The sequence below is a fragment of the Micropterus dolomieu genome, linkage group LG17, assembly GCF_021292245.1.
Source record: "Micropterus dolomieu isolate WLL.071019.BEF.003 ecotype Adirondacks linkage group LG17, ASM2129224v1, whole genome shotgun sequence".
NCBI classification, from domain to species: Eukaryota; Metazoa; Chordata; class Actinopteri; order Centrarchiformes; family Centrarchidae; genus Micropterus; species Micropterus dolomieu.
The window spans coordinates 16,136,844-16,153,129 of NC_060166.1; the positions used below are offsets into that span (position 1 = coordinate 16,136,844).

General features: G+C 38.8%; 1 protein-coding gene across 3 annotated transcripts in view; it reads right to left on the minus strand.

Annotated features, from left to right (window-relative positions):
- veph1 (ventricular zone expressed PH domain-containing 1) overlaps nucleotides 1–16,286 on the minus strand; it is a 77,318-nt gene that overhangs the window by 7,908 nt on the left and 53,124 nt on the right. For 2 of the 3 annotated variants that reach the window (XM_046074776.1, XM_046074777.1), the window contains exons 10-12: nucleotides 13,675–13,814; nucleotides 13,042–13,176; nucleotides 5,976–6,093 (exon numbers count right to left, since the gene is read on the minus strand). In XM_046074776.1, the coding sequence (XP_045930732.1) occupies nucleotides 5,976–6,093; nucleotides 13,042–13,176; nucleotides 13,675–13,814 (393 nt within the window). Of the gene's footprint in view, nucleotides 1–5,975; nucleotides 6,094–8,399; nucleotides 8,504–13,041; nucleotides 13,177–13,674; nucleotides 13,815–16,286 lie in introns of those variants that run through there. The other variant, XM_046074778.1, reaches the window with a different exon arrangement.

The following is a 16,286-nucleotide window of genomic DNA, read 5'->3' on the forward strand; positions in this document are numbered from 1 at the left end:
TGGTGGAAATTAACTAAGTACATTTTCTCAAGTACTATGTCTGTATTTACTGTATATATAAGTTTAATTAGTAATTACATTTTTCAGTACGGAGGTATTAATTAACATGTCTCCTTATGACCACGACCCTGCAATGATGATATTACCAGAATATCAAATAGCACCCTCGAGAAACGATGTCTGAAATTATTATTATCAGCCAACTTCTCTAACTCTCAAAACTCCATCCGTGGTAATGACACGGAAACTTGAGCACAGCGTGGTGAACATCTCTCTTTACTGAGGGAATCTCCTGAATTTGCAACATAATTCCTGGAGGTGAGAATTTCTGTTCAGCGTGTCTTCACGGGTTGATGATTGAATGCTGGAGAGTCTCGCTTGGGGTTTTCCATCTTTTTGCAAACAGAGGAACTGCCTTTCACACACGAGTGAATGTGTTCTCAAATCCACATGTAAAGGCATGAGGGATGTTTTAAAGTGTGTGTGTATGTAATTCACTCAAGGCAATTACAATTCCCTTTTCTCTTGTAAGTTTGGTGATGAGGTGATGGCATGTTGTCGCCATCCAAGTAAAAACACTCAACAACGGCAGAAACACAGAAAACAAAGATGGTGAACCTGTGTACCTTATTCTGGCATGTCCACACATACAGTACATGCACAAACACGCACACAACTCTGCTCATTACCGCTCAGTTCAAAGGCATTCCAGTAGTTAAACTCAACAGTAGATCATAAAGCATCATGGAGTGGCAGTAACCACTGGCTCCACTTTGGCCTTCGCAGTGGAAAACACTTCACCTTTCTCTCTTTTCTCCTTTACCATTAAAACACCAGCTCCTTGCTTGTGTGTTGTAACCTCTGCCGTAATCACAACGAGCCACTCCGGCCAAGTCAGCAAGATTTTTATTATAGTAAAGCAATATAAAGCATTATAAAGTATAACTCTGGCTGGTGGCAGCTGGTAATGTGAACACTGTGGTTATATGCTGCATTTATGATGAAAATAAAAAAGCGGGTCACCTAAAAGTGAAAAAGTTCCAAATCCAAATTGCACAGCGTCTAAAGTGAAGCTGTTAAATTTGTTTCAGTGACATTAGATGAGTCATCACTGTCATTTACTGTAACTTGACCTAATATACTGGATGCAGCTGGACAGCTTTCAGTTAGACAAGTAAGAACTTTTCCAGTGGACACCTTGGGGCTTGTTTTCTGGCTCCACATTGTGGGCTTGTTTTATAGACATTTTCATTTTGGTGAAAGACCTCTTCACAAACCATTTGAATTTGTGCACAGTTTCATGTACATGGGCCATTTGAATTTGCAAAGAGTTTCTGTCCAGTGTTTGATGGCATGGATACAGGAACTAAGGTACAATCACTAACCCAAAGTATTAAAGTGCTATACAGTATGTAGCATTTTTTCTTTCTACTAACTAAAAACAACTTTCCCGTAAATCCATTCAGGCAGCAAAGAAGTTACCTCCCACCTTGTTTTGATGAGTTTGTGTACCGCAAAGCAAAAACGGGTTCCTATTATTTGCTTTGAAGAAATTCAGTACATCAGTATTGATGAATGATCAGCTGCAGATAGTGTTGCTGGTTGGAGGTAGCCTTTGATGCTCAATTGACTTGGAATGTGTTTCAGTAAAAATGTCCTCATTGGGTAAAGCTCCATGCTGCAGCGAACAGCTGACTGTGTTTGTGTTTTAGCTCCAACCTTAACAGTGATTCAATATGTTGGCTTTAATGATAGTTATTTAGGCTCTGCAGCTACAGGAGGTGTGTCCGAGCTTGACTCTGATGCAGAGTGACTCTGATCTGTCTGTTTAACCTGATTTCTTCTTAAAATTATGGGTGGTAGGTTTATTGATATCATTAACAATGTTAATGGGTTTTAATGAGCCCAGGTTTCACAGTGGTGCGCTGGGTTAATTTAATAGTTTAACACTTAAGCCTCATTTGGAAAAAATGAGACAAGTAGACATATTATTGGTTTAATAACAGGTCAGACTTAAGCATAAAAGATGTATCATGGGCCTAAATGCAATTAGTTCAGGTAAAAAGTGTATTACTGTTTAAAAAAACTTGACTAGATATTGTGAGGAATAAGTGATCAAATATACTGGATTTCTTTTGTAATTTGGGTGAACCGAACCTTTATGCCATGAAAGACGTGCGGAGTAGTAGAATAGCCAAGGACACAAATGCAAGAAGTAAACACATGTATCCACATGCTTCCAATCACACAGTCCCAGTGGGAAAGTACTACTACTCCTTTTGTAAATCCTCCTGTAATGTAGAGGCTGGCATGAATCTAAAATGTAATCATCCGTTCCTTGCAGTCATTCAGCTGGCTCAGTGATTACACTGGTTTGTTCTGAGCAGCAGAACTGGAAGAGTGGCTCACATTTGGCTTTTGTACTGTTTGGATCGGGCTGTGTGTGTGTGTGTGTGTGTGTGTGTGTGTGTGTGTGTGTACCTCTGTGAATCTGTGTGAAACTAGCTTAATGATTTCGTATAAATGAGCCGAATGAATCTTAATTCTACCTGAATGGATGAAGATCATTCATCAGTCACTAAATATTATTATATCTTGAAGACTGATGAAGTGAATTAGACTGTGCAGTGTTATTCCAAGTCATCGCCGGGCTAGTGAGGTATTTACCACCAGTCCAGACTAAACCAGGTTGCATGTTTGAGCTTTTGCCACATATTTCACACGGTCTTTATCTGTGCATGAGGGACAGTAGCTATGTTGTCTTCAGCTAGTTAAAGCTTATACTTAATTAACTTATACTTACTTAACTTATCTAAGTTATAGATACTATACTGTATCTAATACTGCAATATAGTGTCATACTGTCAATTTCCATATAGACTATAACTGTGGAGAAAAGGATGTGTTATGGCTGCTTTAGGTCTTTATTAGCCTGAGAAGATTGTACTGGGTTGCAGTACTCCTGGCAGAGGACATGAACACAAACCTTAATCAGAACTGATGGCAGGATAAAAAATAAATGTGGAAAATAAGGCAACAGTGTATTTGGAATTAGCCCTAATAATACTTGAGCATTTCCTCTAATACCGGTGACTGTTTATTATTAACTCTGACATATAGTATAAGAGTGAGTTTGTCCAACTAGTACAAAACCTCAGACTCCGAACTGTTAACTCCATTGAACCAGTTTGCTTTTATATTGAAAGGTGTTAGGTCCGAACTGGGGCCATGTAAATACGGTCCCATACTATCAACACAAATACACCAAAAAGAACATGCTGACGCTATGCAGATAGGCCTGGGACGACCAAGGTCCGAACCCTTCTTGCATTTCTGTCCTTGTGGCCTTGCCACTAACAATGTCTGTGATCTCATACCGGAAATACATTATGACCTTAAATATCAATGTGAATGTTGAAGAACTTTACAGAATATAATCAATCCCATGAATTTTTATTTTGTTTGAGACATACTCTGCACGTCTTTCTGGCATAAAGGGTCAGTTCACCCAAATTACAAATTAAATACAGTATATTTGATTATTTATTCCTGGTGGTATCTAGCCAAACACAGGTTTTGAGATAACTACAGTATCTCCACCGTAATACAATGAAAATTAATTTTGTTTGTGGCATGAAACAGCAACATATCTTTCTAGTAAGAAATTCACTAACCTCACTGTGAACAGTTTTCATTGGAAATGCTTTCTAATAAACAAAAAGTTCCTGTGAAAACAGAAACGTCAGAAAACCTAGGCAAATAAAACCATCTAGATTACTTGATAACACCAAATATAAAGGGGTGAGAGACATTTTTTTTAACATTAGTACACTTTTTACCTAAACTAATTGCAGCTCTGCACAGGAAACCTCTTTTATGCAGCATGCACTCAGTGTATTTAAGTCCGATATTTATTCAATCACCCTGTTGTTACACTAAGTTCTATTTGCGAATATTTTAAATAAATAATTAATTTTCTTGAGATCTCATAATAACCCAAATTCAACACAAGTTGTGGTAGTCCAATCTATAATCTCAACGTTTCTTCCTCCAAAGCACACAAACATAAATAAACACATACACATGCACACATGCTAAACTTTAACTGCATCCCATCTGCCCATTTCCTTCCTTTACCAAACTTCCTGCCTCTTGTTTTTAACTTTCTGGGAAATACCTGCTGGCTTCTTATTAGCAGTCATCAAACAGCAGAGCCTGAAACACATTGTTGCTTGCTGGGACAAAGGTTTACAGATATTTATTAGCGCCACTACAGTCGATTTTGAGTTCACTTTCTCAGAAGCCAGTCTCTCTCAGTTTGACCTTTTCTGCCCTCTCCATGTTTCACAACATCTGCCTTAAACTGCCCTCTTGTAACTCCTCTTATATAACTAATAACAGCTTCCATGTGAGACTGAGATAAACACAGATTGAAAGCCTGTTTCCTAAACACTGTCACATTTGCTCTCATAAGGCTACACTGTCACACGTTAATTTATACGCTCTGTTAAAGTATCACCTACACACTGTCTTTGTGCTTTCTTTGTTTGTCAGAGTGGAGAAACAAGTGAGACTGACAGGCAACAGAGAAGAGACGCCTAACAGCATAAATCAAGCCTGAGCGAGAAAGTCTGAATAGCGAGGAGCCACTGTGTGTGGGACAAACGGATGAAAGAGGTGTTTTTGTTTTTTATTTGCTTTTTAATGTGCTTCAAACAGTTTCCCTATATTTTGATCACATTTTAAACAGTTTTAAGCCTCGAGTGTGTAGAGTTGTAGAGTTGTAGAGTAGACACACGGCGCTCTAAATGTGATTTGTCTTCATTAGGACAAAGTGCTCATCGAAGGGGGGGTCTCTGGTCCAAAGTAAACTAATCAGAACTGAGTCATGATGGCAGTGACCCTTCATCACAAAACTGAAATCAGTCAGACAGTTATTAAATAAGAGCTGCTCTTTGCTCCGTTTTCCTTCATTGTTCTGGGAAACGATTATTCCTCTTGAAGGCATTGTGACTGAAAACATCCCATGAAGCTCTGCGTTGGTTTTACCATCAGACCCCAGGGAAATACAACTGTGCCTAGCAAAGCTGATGAGATGACTGGAAATGAGAAAAACATCTTTTAGAATCCCACTTTCCAATTTGTTCATTGCTCTGTTTAGAGTGGACAACAAAGGCTGGGAGCAATTCAGGGGAAACCGCAGTGAAATGTCAGGCAAAGTGTTTATTTTTTGATGGTTGTTAATATGTGTTGTAAAGGTCAATTTATCCATGCTTTCTTCCTGTCTTTTTTCCTTGTGCATTTCCTCTTTGCCTAACCTTTTTTTAAAAATAGTTTTATGGCCATGAATTTATTGATTCTGTGTGGTTACTTCATCGATCAGTGTGTTCATCGTTGTCATTTTAAATTCAATGTATATGGAACAAACAACAATCTTACAATCTTTCTCCAAGAACTTATTCATCTCCAGGTGACGTCAACTTCTGAAGTCAACATTGTTAGCTGCTCCTATGAAAACTGTCACGTAATTCCTGTCTGTGTCTACTTAATGAGTATTCTCATGTGGGGGCAGGAGATAGAGCGGGTTGGCCATTAATCCGAAGGTCGTAGGTTCAATCCTGGCTCCCCCAGGCTGCGTGTCAAAGTGTCCTTGGGCAAGATACTGAATCCTGGCTGTTCTGCCAGTGTGTGATTGGTGAATACAGATGTAGTGTAAAAGTGCTTTGAGTAGTCAAAAAGACTAGAAATACAAATACAGAGCATTTACATTCAAGTTTCACTGCTGCCAAGACAACAATCTGAAAATGAAAAACACAAACTGCTGTCAGGGACGAGGTGGAGGCGTCCTGTTTTGTACAAACCTCTCAAGGTTTGTTTGTCTGAAACGGACCTGGTTCATCTGGACCTCTAATCATCGTTATTATATAGTGCTTATATAATAGTGTTTAAGAGTGTGTGTGTGTATGTGTGTGTACCTGTGGCCTTCTCGGGGTTATTACACATGAAGCAGAGCCAACCTCCCTCTTCCTCACTGTAGCCAAACAGGTCAAAGAAACGCACCTCCTCTAGCTGAATCTGGAGACTGTCCAGGTCCTGAAGACAGAGAAAAGAAAACGGAATATTTATTAAAACTGTCCTGTAATTTTATTTAAACGTTCTAGTTGATACGCCTTTTTCACGGCCTTTTCACACTTCACGCAAGGAAAAGCACAAGTGTAAATGTAAAAAACATTGTAAATTATTAACGAATGATAGCTGAATTCCATTAACTGCTTCAGTTTCAGGGTCCTGTTGCATGCTTGCTCACTGTCAGACTGTCATGACCTACTGGGACACTTGAATATAACAAAGCCATTGTTGGTGTTACTATGACAATACTGAGTTTGATCCATCCAATACTATTTTTAATAGTTTTCTCCTACATACAGCTGCACAGTGCACACTTACAGTAGGACTGAATTAAAAATAATATGACATTAGAATTGCTCTATATTATAAAAGTAAAGCCTGCATCACAGATTGTCTTTAATGGTCTCCTATAATATTTTCTTCAGTGTATTTTATATAACATCTGTGGAGGCAGGAGTGTCAGTGTAGGTCTGCACAGAAGAGCTCTATTTTTTTGTAAACCAAAGTGGCTCTGCTCACATTGTTTGTTGCTGGCTGATGTTTATATATATTGTACACCTGTGTGGTATCACCTGTAGGTCACACACTCACAGGACTGTACATCAGATGACATATCCAGCAGTTTTACAGAGCACAGTGGTTTGTTTTCGACAATTGGTCTACCCAGAGGAAGGTTTATCAACAGCATCAGGCTTTTTATTTACTACACGAACACTATAAAGAGAAAAAAGAAATGAGACTTTACAGGAGACGTACCAGCCTGAAGAAAGGCTTGTTAAAGCTGCAGTACATGGAGACACATAAAATCACAAGTGTATACACACAAATTATAATTGACTTAAGAGCATGACATTATAGTTATAGACTGCGCAACTTTGCATTAGTGTCTGTGTGTGTTTGTGTCAGAATAGAAATTTCAAAATCCCTGGAGACCCCACGCACATGGTAAGAGTTATACTTCACTTCAAATACACACAAACTTAACTTAACTTAACACTTAAACACATGAGATAATATTCATCTTCGGCTGGTTTGGAGAAAAACCGACACATTTAAGGAGATGATGGATCCTGTTGTTCATATCTGCATAGTTTCACAAAATCTCTCTATAATGAATTCACAGTTTATATATCCAGCAGGACACTCTGCTTTTTCATTTCTCTAAACTCTATACCCGCTGCAGTCATTTTACATTTCCCGGTGACCCATTCAAGAACGAGTATCACTACCGCAAAGTTAGACTCACATGAGATGCCCGGAGGGAGCTAGATTTTACATGTATTGGCTGGGGTACTAGTGTGTTTGATCTTTAGACCTGTGCCCCTTCAGTCCTTGATGTTAATGAGCCCCCCCCCCCTTCTTCTGTACTTTCCCTTAAGTAAGATTATGAATACTGTTGCATTGGTGCTTACGTCTTACTTAAAACTGAGGTAAGTGTATTTTTCAGCCACTTGGGGACAGCGAAGCAAAGTTTTTAGCAAACTGTTGCTGAATGTTCACTCTCTTTAAGCTCTTTTTGGTCTCCACCAACTCCTGAGGGAAATATCTTTAGCTTCTAAATGCTCCACTATGTTCAGCAGCTAGGCGTTAACTGTGTCTGTCTGCTATTCGTCGCTGAGCAGGTAGTGTACAGAGGGTTTTTTGGAGCTTTTTTCTCTGAAAACAAAAGTATGACAGCAGTGAGAGTGAACCAAAATAGTAAAGTTGCATCCAGACAGCTAAACAAAGAGCTGAAACTCACTATAAAGTTCTGTAAATCCGCTGGAAGGACATTGGCATTTATTACAGTGTCATCAAAAAAATATCAATTACAGCTTCTTTAAGTGGAGGATTTGAATACTTCCAGACAAAAAGTTTAAGTTGCTCACCCAAGGCAATAATGTTACACAGAAAAAAGTTGTTGAAGTCAAACTGTGCCTGCAAAAACTGCCAATGTTGACACTTGAGGCTGACAAACAGGAATTGCTCCTGATATTCATTATTCACTCATTGAATAATTTTGGCTCTTTTTTTTAATATTACCTTTTCTGGATTAGACAATCCAATTCATGCCTAAATTGCTTTAACATTATTTACTGATTACAAAACAAAGCTGATTAATCTATTGTCTAAAATGCAACAAGTAAAGGAAGGACAGAAGCGGAAAGACGATGAAAGGCAGTCTGACTCAGAGGTTGAGAAACAATGTGTGAGAGAACAAATCAAAGCCCAAATGTTTTGCATAACACAATGAGAAATGAATCATTAATGAAGTGAAATGAGTAACATACCACATATTTTGCTTCTTTCATTCCTTTCTCCATTACCAGAAGACCTTAAACGACAGTCTGAGATCGACCTGTTTAGAGTGACATATTTGCAGCCGGGCAACAGGCTGATGTGGACAAACACAATACAAGATGAAGAAACAACAGCTGGATTATGTGATTCTGAATATAATCCCTCTATCCTCATGTAACCCCCTTTACTCTTTGAATAAACCCCCCCCTCTATTTAAGCCCCCCCCCCCCCCCCATCACTGTTTGTAGATCATCATTATAATTTGATCAAGATGCAAGATTGTAAATGAACATGACCCCTGACGACTGAAGGCAGGCTGCAACAACAACGACGGAGAGCTGCACTGAATCTGCACAATGTGTCCAAAACAAAAGCAACTATTGTTCTCATATTAAGTTTTAAAACGCTATTTTACTGAAATAACAGAAGAAGTCTTATTTATCTTTGTCATTTTTGTTAACTCATATACATCAAAATTTCTCTTTGCAGGTATTACTACTACATAGTTGCTTGAGGAAGCTGTGTGAAGTCTGATAAATTGCCTCAAGTGATGTCATTTGAGTCGACATCTATTGGGGCTTGAAAAAAAATCTTGTGGTATAGAGTTAGAAAGTAGGGAGCTTACTAGACCACAGCTTGAGGCTAGTGGTTTGAGACTACTATAGCTGCTACTACTGTAACACACCTGAATCTCTTTGACCAAGCTGTTGGAGGTCAGGGTTGCATTGTGGGTAATGTAGGTGCCAAGAAGAAAACATAGAATAAAAAAGATGATATCTCTGGTTCTGCAGCATTGATTTAAATTTTGTAGTCCGACAATGTTATAACATAGCAATCCTAAATTGGTAGAGTGTTCTTTTAAAACCCTGGATAAAATGTTAATTCACTACAAAAACAAACACATTCTGAGGTTATCTTTTTGGAAAAGGTGAGAAAATGTGTTATTTTCACATTTAAAAGAATCACTCAGTAACTGATTAAATGTGATATGGCACAATCAATTTTAAGATTAAGCATTGCACATCTAAGATCAATTGGGCTAAATGCTTAGGAGAGGAGAGAAGAGGGGAGCAAATGAGAGAGAGAAGAGAGTAAACAAGAGAAGAGGACACAGAAGCTTTTTGGGGGTTTCCTGAATACACTTAACCAGAGACAGAAAAAGAAAGGAGGTGGGGCAGAAAGAGGAGTACAGAGGGGAGTGTAAATCAGGAGAAAGGTGAGTTGATGAGAAGAGGGGGTGGGAGTGTTGGAAAGGGGGATTGGAGGAGAGATGGATGAAGGCAATAAACAAGGCGCAGTCTCTATTTCTGTCTCTCCAGGCATTTATCTTTAGGTCTGTCTGGGCATAAATGTGTGAGAAGAGAAAACAAGGGACCCGAATTATAAGCCATTTCAAACAGGCACAGATAGAGGCAACAACATGTAAACTAGATCCTGTAAGAACAGGTTCACACCTAAAGGTTCAGCTCCTGAATTCGAACCAATGCAAGGATGATATATTATTTAAAATTTCCAACTGTTGAGTTCAGTAAACAAAAGCCATGTGGTGGAAATGTTGTTTGATTATTGATCATACAGTCAGTGGGCAAAGGAAGACAACAAACACCTTCAATATCCCTGAATATCTTTCATCATGGAGCACCGTCAGGTTCATGGTGTTTGTCTGGAGCACCAACTTGTTCTTGCATGGTCAAGACCCGTTGGTATCAGTTTGTAACGCACTGGGGATCCCCATAGTGTCATATTTCAACGCAGTGGGGGAAGCCCTGTAGCACCACTCTGTAAACATTTCATACCACCTCTTCTCAATCTCCTCCTCTACATTACAACCCCCCTATCCATATCCACGTCCTCCTCCAATTCAGTTTCACTCTCTTCGTCTCTCTTTAGACAATCCCACCCTCCTCCTGTCTTTTTCATTCTGCATGTTCACGTCTTTGTGTTCAGCCTCTCCATGTATCGCAATTTTCTTTCTCTTTTGCTTTTTCAATACTACTCTTAATACTCCTTTCCTCTCACGTAACCAACTGTTTTTTTTATTCTTAACATTCTCTTCTCAAGGAACTGAGAATTAGAGCATTCTCTAATGTTGTGTATGATAATCTTTTCACTCTTGTAATCTTTAATCCCTCCTCTTCATTTTCCTTTTCAATTCCTTTCAATTGCATCTCACTATATAGACTTCTTCCCTCCTTTCTCCCCTTCATGGTACTTTTTTGTGACATCCACAGTCACCTCTTTCTCTTAAAAGTTTGACACTTCTATCTCCTTTTCTGTTTTACCACTCATACTGCCTGCATGTATGTTTTCCAGTCTTGCCCATTTTTCCATTATGTCCTTTCATCCTTCAATCTCCACTTCACCTTCCTCCCTCGTACTGATTTATGTTTATTGTGATAACACAACAATGGTACAGCTCTTCAATTTTGTGGGGCTTGTTAAAGTTTAACCTTAAAGAACCCTAACCTTTATCTATTACCCCTGACAGACTCTGCATCTCTCTCTCTTTTTTTTTTTTACAATTTACTTGCTTCAAACCCATTAGCTTTTTATTGTCTTTCTCAACCATTTCCTCCTCCTGAGTATTTCACATCCATCATTGTCCTCCTTGCCCCCTTTTTATTGTTGACATTCTTACCTCCTTCCTCCTTCTCTCATCTTCACTCACACCAGCTTTCTATTATTCAGCAGTCATAAAACTACTAAATGGAGTTGTGAGAGGCCGTACACCAATAACCAATAACCTTTTCTGTCATAGCTTTCCTCCCTTCGCATATTTTCTCTCCTCTTCTTTCACTACATATGTTTCTGATTGGCTGACAGTGACAGGAGTGAAGATGTAGGACTAACAGAGAGGGTAAGAAAGCAAACAGGAAATGCAGAGCATATGGATGGAGGGAGAGGTCATGACCTTCTTCCTCTCTCCTGTTAAATCTCATCTTCTCTCTGAGTTTTTTGGAGTTTGCTGGAAAATGAGACTGAGCCCATTTCAGAGCAAAAAGAGATAGTAAAAGTGTATCATACTGTTAGTCTACCATGTGTACTTTGCAGGTCCGCTGTATCGGCATCTGTGCCAAAACTGAGCCTATTAAGTTGACGGGTATCCACAAAATGTCATTGATCCACATTAAATACAGCTTTTATGTACTATTGCTAGCAGTAAGTCAACATGTATAAAGCTACTGCTAAATATTCGCCATTACCTGCATGTCTCACAAGAAATATGTTTATATGAAGGCAGTGGCAGATCTTTACTGTGAAACCTGAAGTGTTCACACTGACCATTGTGCTAACAGTATCAGTAATTTACACCAAATTGTTTTTCTAATGGTAGATAGACATTATCTGCCTGTCTGTTTTTTGGGGTGGTTATGTTGAATCTTTATGGGTGTGATACATTACATTACATGATTAACAAAGCTTGATGAAGGGGAACAAACGAATAAACGAGGACTGATGTTACAATACAAGACTCCGGGGTCTATTTCGTCTGAGTAGCGTTAGCAAGCCTGATAAGTACTGACATACATGAATGAGAATTATTCCTCTACAGTGGCAGAAAAAACAACATATGTATTATGTATATATACTTAAAAATTAACTGGAGCTAAAAAAAACCCACTACTAGATGAGCTACACTGTTTGGCAGGTCTTTTTACATTTCTGTACACTACAGCTTAAACAAGCAAGATATAACATGTTAATTACTGAGCTTTTGAGGTCTTGGTTTCCAGTTCTTATGCTAAGCTAAGCTAACTGGCTGCTATTTTTCCTATAGACATGAAAGTAATGATATTCTCATCTGACTCTCAAGCAAGCAAAATAGATTTTAAAATTTCAAACTATTCCTTTAATGTAAGAGTGGTCCAGTTGGGGCCAGCTGAGCAGCAGAAAGCACATTTTACTGGTGACTGAGCAGGTAGATCAGAGATTTTACTGGGGAAGGATACAATGAAGACAGTAAAAGCAGAAGTTTACGACCACGATTGAACCGTTGAGTGTCTCACATATGTGTATAGTTGATATGTGTTTTTGAGTGTGTGTGTGTTTGAGTGAATAACTGGGTATGTCCAGGCTCCATATGGTAACCATAGCTGGTCCATCTCATTGCTGCCACAACACACGTTTAGAGAAAGTCAAATGACAGCTGTATTTTCTTTGTGGGTCTAATTGTTTCCTAGTGACCACTTACCTTGTCACGTTATGAAGGGGCAGCACGAGGAACACCACCCACATCCACGCTCTTAAAAAAACAGACACTGAAATAGGTGCACATATCCACACACACACACACACACACACACACACACACACACACACACACACACACACACACACACACACACTGTTTTTTGTCTTGTTCAGTGTAGCTTTCTCTCTGTAACTCAATCTTTGCAGAGGCCTTGTATACAAAAATGTCCATTTAGTGTATTCCTTATTTAAACAAAGTGGATGTTGAACTTTCACTCTTTCCTATCTTGGTGTTCCAGTTTATTACTACAGATGAGTTCATCCCCTCTGTTGGAGACAGACAGCTTTTAGGAGGAAGCAGCATGCACCCACACCCACCCACACACACACACACACACACACACACACACACACACACACAAACCCACTGTTGTTGAGTACCTTCCTGTGTGGGGTGGTGTGCTGTGTCATAGCCATGGGGAAACTGTGAGCTCCTTTTAGCTGCGTCTTCTCCCAAAGAGAAGCAAGTCTTTGGACACACTCGTCCCTGGAGCAGAGAGGAACACTGGACTTACTCTGGACAAAAGAGAAAAAAAAGACCAAAAGCAGATATATGGTTTGGATAGAGACAGAGGAAAAGTATGGGGAAAAGCAAGGGTTTGGAAAAAAAAGCTACAAAATAAGACAAGGAGGATTTCAGAATAAACATTTACTTTGATGCTTATACTTATACTGGGTTTTACTGCTAAATGGAAAGACGACAAGGTTTTCAAAAGGGCATTACATTATTTCTGCTCTGCACTCTAATACAACTTCAGAAAGCAAAACAATACACTTTGGTCCAGACTCAAATTTCTCACTAACATTAGCATTTAGCTTAAATCAGTAGTACAGTCAACCTCACAGAGCTGCTAGCAAGGCTGTAGACTATTAGTCTTTGCTCTATGCTTTATATTATGGAGTACTTTAATGCTTCAACGCGATGAGTTTGATTGTTCTGGATGTGCATAAATACTTTTAGATACAGTGACATGCTATATGCATTACAGCAGTATGTTCGAGTATTCTCTGCACCTGTAGATGTAGCAGCATGATGTGTATCCAAAGATGAGGCTGTCGGCTGGTCAGGTTGAAACAGGACTTGGCGTACAGACAGTAGTGGCCCTTAAGAGGACAGGAGAACGAAAGCTTGGCCACACATCCTCGATTTGAATCTGTCACACAAACGCAGACACACAAATGCAAATGGATAAAAATGTCACAATCGTTCACATTTAGCAGATGCTGAAAAGTTCTACAGCTTAAATTGAAATTCCCAAGATGAACCAGAGACAGTTAGCTCTCTTTCTCTGTGTGTTTCTCTCTGTTTCTTGCACATATGGACTTGGGTAACCTTGGGAACATATTTACAGAGTGATTCATAGCTTGCAAGGACGCTGTGTCTTGTAACCATCAGAAAATGACTTCTCTTCCCACCGCTGCCTCCCACGAACTTCCACATCTTAGCCAAAGAGTAGAAATCCAGTGAAGGAAATCATCTGGTACGTCAGAATGGTGATCAAAATAAAATAATGAACGTTTCTTTGTGATGTGCTTCATTTTAGTATTTTATTTTTATTTCATGCCATGCAACGTAAAATAATAAGGATCTTTAGCTGTATTGTAAACATGTAAAATCATTTTTAACTGGTAAAAGATGTTTAGGATTTCTTCTGTCTTTTATTGCAATAATTATACATTTTTGGTAATAATTTTATGAGAGGTTAGATGTTAGATGAGATGACTGATCCACTTCTCCACTCAAAGCGAAGAAGGTGGATAGTATGCACATCCAACCCTAGTTGGGTATGGAGCAGCTGAATCAGTTGACTGAGTTCTGAGTACAACTGATTTTAAGATTTTAATTGCATCGCACAAAATCCCCCGTAAAACAGCAGACTGTTGTATGTGCTGGTAGGCAGTGACTTTTGTGAAGAGCCTCTGTTTCCATTCTTTTTGCAAAGCTTAGCTAACTTGCTGCTGGCTGTAGCTTATATTTAAAGACATGAGAGTGGTAACGATGCCAGAAAGTGAATAAGTGCATTTCCCAAAATGGTTTAAGGAATCAAACTATTCCCCTTAACCTGACACTCATTTTCTACTTAGACAATTGTAAAAACTCTAATGCGGATATCTGCTAAAAATATTAATGACAAAGTGAAACTATCTATTTATGATCAAACTCAACTCTCTTCACTCTTAATTAATTACTCTGCAAAACCTTGTGTGTCAGACAACGCTTCTGGTTCCATACCGCGAGTAAACATGGAAGATGCAACACACTGTACAAAGCTTAGGTTATATCAGTTCATATGTGTGTAAAAATAAGAAACTATGAAAGAGAAATGTGTGTGTGTGTGCGTGTGCGTTCTTCTGCGTAATCCTCATCCCCTCGAGACAGAGGGACTGCAGCAGATGTTTAGGTCAGCCAGCAGCACGATGACATCATCCAGCTGAGACCACCTGTGACATCATCTCCTAAGTGCCTTGGGAGTTGATTCTCATTAAGAGACTTAATACTAATAGAGCAAATGCAAGGCATCAATTATGGTGTTAGGAAGACGTGTGTATCTATGTGTGTGTGCATGTTTAACAACTGTATATTTAGATTCATTTTTAAATTGAATCAATTAACCAGAGTCCAAAGGAGGAGTTTGTTATTTTTTGTCTTGTTTCCTGTTTTAATTGTGTGCATACGTGTGTGTGTTTGTGCGTCTGTGTTTGTGTGACTCCTGGCTGCCTCCTACTTAAAATGACATTAAGCCCAAGGGCGGAGCAATAACATCCCCTCCTGTCAATCAAAATATCATCACGTCTCGTATCGTGTTTGAGTCTGGTGATGTGTGTGTGTATGTGTGTGTGTGCTTAAAAGAATGAAGCCGTGTCCCCATAGGTGGGGTTCACTGCTGCAGATGGCTCAGACAAAGAAATACAGTATTGCACTGTCCAAATGCACATGTATGAAAGTAAGTGTGAACTGATGTGTTTAATGTGTTCATATGAATGTCTGCAGGCGGGCAAGGCTCAACATGTTTTATGTCTATCTTGTAAAATATGTGTATCTGTCTCCATGCAATTCATATTTATTTTCAAATGCATTTCAGAATATTATGTTTCTGTTGGTAGCATTATATCACATCAAGCAAAGATTTATCATTTTGGAACAGGGTGGGGTGAAGTAAAAACAAGTGTGACTCATTAGATAAAGGGGGATGACAGCTAAAAGATGGCAATTAAGTCTTAATTCAAGTGATGCAGATTGGATTGAAATATGAAAAAATAAGCAGAAATCATACGACATGAATGAAAATAAAACAATCAAATCCATGAATATGAGAAGAATGAGCGGGGAAATGTGAAAGTGGATTACAGCGTTTTAGAAAATGGATTAGATTAGTTTGGAGACATACGAGGTTTCTCATTTCATTGTTTTTTTTTCACATTTTGAACTCCATGACCCAAAAAAGTTTCTAGTCAGCATGCACTGCTAGAACTACATTACAAAAGCATGCACACACACAAAACTGCATCCATATATAAGCTACATGTACTTCATGCATACTACATATGTATGCATAACATTCATCATCTGTTTCTACTTAAACCTCACTGTGTTATATAGATGTAACTGAATATAATGACCCTGC